General features: G+C 41.4%; 1 protein-coding gene across 1 annotated transcript; it reads right to left on the bottom strand.

Moving 5' to 3' along the window:
• Positions 1–2,902: 2,902 nt before the first annotated feature.
• On the bottom strand, positions 2,903–4,703 carry LOC101567317 (transmembrane protein 246-like). The gene has a single exon (XM_004629200.3). It carries the CDS (start codon positions 4,605–4,607, stop codon positions 3,423–3,425), a length of 1,185 nt encoding a protein of 394 aa, XP_004629257.1. The 5' UTR covers positions 4,608–4,703; the 3' UTR covers positions 2,903–3,422.
• Positions 4,704–4,709: the final 6 nt, after the last annotated feature.

The raw sequence follows: 4,709 nt of genomic DNA, 5'->3' as shown, positions 1-4,709 counted from the left end.
GAAGATGCTGGTGCAGCTAGTAAAAGGTATGAAAGAATCTCTTAAAAACAAATAGGATGCAGAAAAAAATAATCCATCACCTGCAAGATGATGCAAAGATGAACAATGTGAGACTGATAGGCATCAATGAGAAAGATGGAGTCAAAACAAATGATGTTAAAAATATGTGGGCAGAAGTAATAGCAGAAAACTTCCCAAATATGAGGAAACAATCTGACATTCAGGTAACCGAAGCATACAGAATGCCAAGTAACCTCAACCCAATGAAAAACACACTGAGACATATAATAGTCAAGATCCCAGAAATTCAGCCCAAGATAAAAAACAATTCCCACTAGTGGGATAGCAGGCTTGAATGGAATTTCCAGTCCTAGATTCTTCAGGAGTCTCCACATTGATTTGCATAATGGTTGCACCAGTCTACATTCCCTCCAGCAGTGGAGAAAGGTTCCCTTTTCCGAATAGCTTTTCCAACATTTATTGTTGGTTCTTCCTATCCAGGTGCATTTAATATCTTTCCATTTTCTGAAATCTTTTACAATCTCTTTTTTTCAGAGTATTTTAATTTTCCTTGAAAATATTTTTGACTTCTTTTGTTAGATTAATTCGAAGGTATTTCATTTTCCTTGGTACTGTTGTAAAAGGTATTGTTTCTATAATTTCATTCTCAGTGTGTTTGTTATGTGTGTAGATAAATGCTATTGACTTTTGGGTATTGACTTCGTAACCTGCTGTGCTACTGAATTTCGGTAGTAATTCTTTTAGCTTCTTTGTGGAGTTTTTTGGGTCCTCCAAGTAAAGTATCATGTCGTCTGCAAATAAAGGTAATTTAACTTCTTCTTTACCTATTCTTTTTCCTTTTATTTCTTTCTCTTGACTGATGGGAATAGCTAATGATTCCAGAACTATATTGAATAGGAGTGATGAGAGAGTGAGTCCTTGTTTTGTACCAGAACTAAGAGTAAAAGATTTCAGGTTTTCCCCATTTAGAATTATGTGAGCCATTGTTTTTTCAAAAATGGCTTTTACCAGATAGAAGTAGAGGCCATCTATTCCAATTTTCGGTAGGACGTTGAACATGACTGAGTGTTGGACTTTGTCAAAAGCCTTTTCTGCATCAATGGAGATGATCATGTGGTTTTTAGTTTTCGTTATATTAATATAGTATACTACATTTATATACTTTTGAATATCGAACCATACTTGCATCCCTGGGATGAATCTAACCTGGGCATGGTGTATGATCTTCTTGATGATTTTCTGTATTCTATTTCTCAGGATTTTATTGAGGATTTTGGCATCTATTTTCATGAGGGAGATTGGCCTGTAGTTCTCTTTCTTAGTTGTGCCTTTCCCTCATTTTGGTATCAGTATAATACTTGCCTCCTGGAATGATTTTGGGAGGATTGCTTCCTTTTTAATTTCATTGAAGAGTTTGTGGAGTATAGGGACTACATCTTCTGTAAATTTCTTGTAGCATTCAGCTGTGAATCCATCCAGACCTGGACTTTTCTTTGTCTGTAGGTTTTTTATTACATCTCTTACTTCACTGGCTGTTATTGGGCTATTGAGAGTGGTTATATCTTGTCTATTTAGTTGTTGTAATTTGTACGTTTCTAGGAATCTGTCAATTTCTCCGGGGTTTTCTACTCTTTAAGAGTAAAGATTCTTAAAGTAGCTATTGATAATCTTCTGAATTTGCACTGGGTCTGTGTTAATTGCCCCCTTTTCATTCCTTATTGCTTGTATTTGAATTTTTTCTTTCCTCTTTTGGATGACGTTGGCTAGGGGCATATTGATTTTATTTAATCTTTCAAAGAACCAGCCATTTGCTTTTTTAATTCTTTGAATTGTTTTCTTTGCCTAAATTGAATTAATTTCTGCTCTAATCTTTATGATTTCTTCCCACCTTTGGGCTCTGTGTTTGGTTTGCTCTTCCTTTTCTAGTTGTTGAAGGTGAAGCATTAGGGTGTTTATTTGTTTCCTTTCTGTTTTCCTAATGTGTGAGTTCACAGCTATGAATTTCCCTCTGAGAACTGCTTTCTTCGTATCCCATATATTCCAATATCATTGATTTTTAAATATTGTTCAATTTCTTGTTTAATTTCATCTGTGACCCATGGGTTACTAAGTAGTGTGTCATTTAATCGCCATGTATTTAGGTCTTTTTTTCTTGTTTCTTTTGTTATTTATGTCCAGTTTCATTGCACTGTGGTCAGATAATATACATGGGGTTATTTATGTTTTCTTGCACAGACTTAAACATGAACTATGGAGCATTATTTTGGTCTATTTTAGAACATGACCTTTGTGCAGCTGAGAAAAATTGTATTGAGTTGTGTTTGGGTGGAACTCTCTGTATATATGCACCAAATCCATTTGTTTCATCTCTGGTTCAGTTCTGTTATTTCTTTACTGATATCTTGTCTGGTTGACCTATCTTTTTGGGATAAGGGGATGTTAAGGTCTTCTGTTAAAATTGTGGTATTGGATATTAGATATCTTATGTCCATTAAGATTTGCTTCACATAGTTGAGTGTTCCTATGTTCAGTGCATACATATTTATGAGTGTTACCTCTTCTTCTTGAATTTTTCCCCTAACCAGTGTATAGTGGCCTTCTTTATTTCACTTGATCATTCTTGGTTTGAAGTTGAGATTGTCTGAGGATAGGATTGCTACCTCTGCTTTTTTAATGAGGTGCTGGGGCAGTAATATTCTTTTCCATTTTTTGACTTTCAGCCTAGGAATGTATTTATGAGTTAAATGTTTTTCTTGCATACAGCATATATTTGGATTTTGTTTCCTAATCCACTGTGCCAGTCTATTTCTCTTGGTGAATTGAGTCCATTTATATTGATGGTTATAATTGAGATGTATTGATTTTTTTTTTCACAGCTTTTAACAATTTTTATTACATCAGGTCAAGGAAACAAATGGAATATACCAAAATGGCCCTGCCTCTTTTGGCTTACATTCTAAACACATCCATTCTCATATCCAATAGACTGAAATCCACTCAAGAAGATTGCACCTTTCATCAGATTCTACCATTAAAATCCTAAATGGTCAAGTATCACTGTGCACAAGATTTTTGGGAATCACAAGCTCTTTACAATGCAGAGCTTACAAATAACTGGATAACATAACTGGCATTTAGATGACACCCCCGCTTGGTGGGACAGACTGCATGAGGCAGTGTGGCTGTGTGGCGGGAGAGAAGTCCAGACCTGGAGCAAACCGCTGGCCCTGCCGGGGGTTACCAAGCCAGTGCTAATGAATACATGTTTCTCGGCTGTCTCAGGGCCTTTATTCCTAGCAACATTAAACCATGAAATAGCTGCAAGCAACCATGTCTAAACAAGGAACTCAATATTTGAATCTCTAGGAAGTGACCAATTTCCAAGAGGCATTTTTGGCACTCTAGAGTAGACTGGGATGAAAATTGTACCACAGGCTGGAGAAAAGCCCGATGTGCTTCACCAGATTGGGCTCTACCACGTAGGCCCGCTCTCCTTTGGCCCTCAAGAGTGAGTACAGTGCCATGTCCTTGCCAAATCCCTTGTGGCAGTACACCTGGGATAGGTAGGTGAGGGCTCGGCGGGCCGCGGGTGCTGGGAAGAGCATGGCCGGGGTGCAGCACTGGGAGGCAGGAACCACACTGTACAGGGAAGGACTCAGGCGCCGCAGTTCCAGGAAATAGTGCCGGCCCACCAGCTCCACTAGTCCCATGCTATACAGTGAGAAGAAGAGCAGGACAGACCAGCTGAAGCCTGGGCGGCTGGCAAACCGCATGTATAGCCAGGTTAGCATGGGCCCCAGCAACATGCCCACGCCGAGCCACTCCAGGATCCTCATAGGCTCTGGGTTGAGGTAGTTCTGGAGCCTCTCGGGGTGATACAGCTTGAGATACAGAGCATCTCTGAGGTGCGGCTCAGCAAGGCGAGCCCGCAGAAGGTGCTCCAAGACTGGGAATATCTGCTCTTCTGGAACAGCGTCATCTTCCACCATCAGGACATAGTCTGGATTGTAGGTTTGCAGTGATGACTCGAGGCAATACACATAGTCTTGCTTTTCTTTCTCAAATGAGTTGGTTGAAGGGTCATCGCCATAATCATCCTCAGTCCCCTCATAGCGGTTGGCCACAGGCACATACTTGGAGAGCAGCTTGGCATCGAAATGGCTCACACTGTGCTCCACGTTGCACAGGAAGAGCTGGTGTCCCTCACACTGGGGACCACACTGCTGCAGGAGCCGGTGGAACTGGGACACCACCTGTAGGACATAGTGGAAGCCAGGCTGCCGGTCCACAGTGATGATGGTGATCACCAGCCAGGGGCGTGGTGTGCCCTGCCAGACAATGGGCACTGAGCCATTGGCAGAAGGCAGCTCCTCAAAGTAGTGGAGAGCAGCCTCCCCTTCTTTCAGACTTTGCTGCAGGAACTCTTGGCTCATTTGGTTCAGATGCCAATTGCGTAGATAGAAGTAAGAGTGCAAAAGTCGGTGACAGGCCAGGGGAGCCAGTAGGCCGAATGTCACCACGGTCAGGATGAAGAGCTGGACAGCAGTGCTGCCCCAGGAGAGTCGTCGTATCCTCCGGAGGAGCATGGCAGCTGGAGAAGGGAATGTGTTCCTGAGGTCAACTCTTCATGTCTGATCCCTAGAACAAACCATCCTGGGTCTCAGGCCAGAATCACTGCAAGTCAAACC

Source organism: Octodon degus, unplaced genomic scaffold, assembly GCF_000260255.1.
Source record: "Octodon degus isolate 3935 unplaced genomic scaffold, OctDeg1.0 scaffold00028, whole genome shotgun sequence".
NCBI lineage: Eukaryota > Metazoa > Chordata > Mammalia > Rodentia > Octodontidae > Octodon > Octodon degus.
This window is presented reverse-complemented; position numbering and strand designations above follow the sequence as displayed.

Excerpts from the sequence above, each read along its gene's own strand:
- LOC101567317 (XM_004629200.3), bottom strand. The coding sequence starts at position 4,607 with ATGCTCCTCCGGAGGATACGACGACTCTCCTGGGGCAGCACTGCTGTC.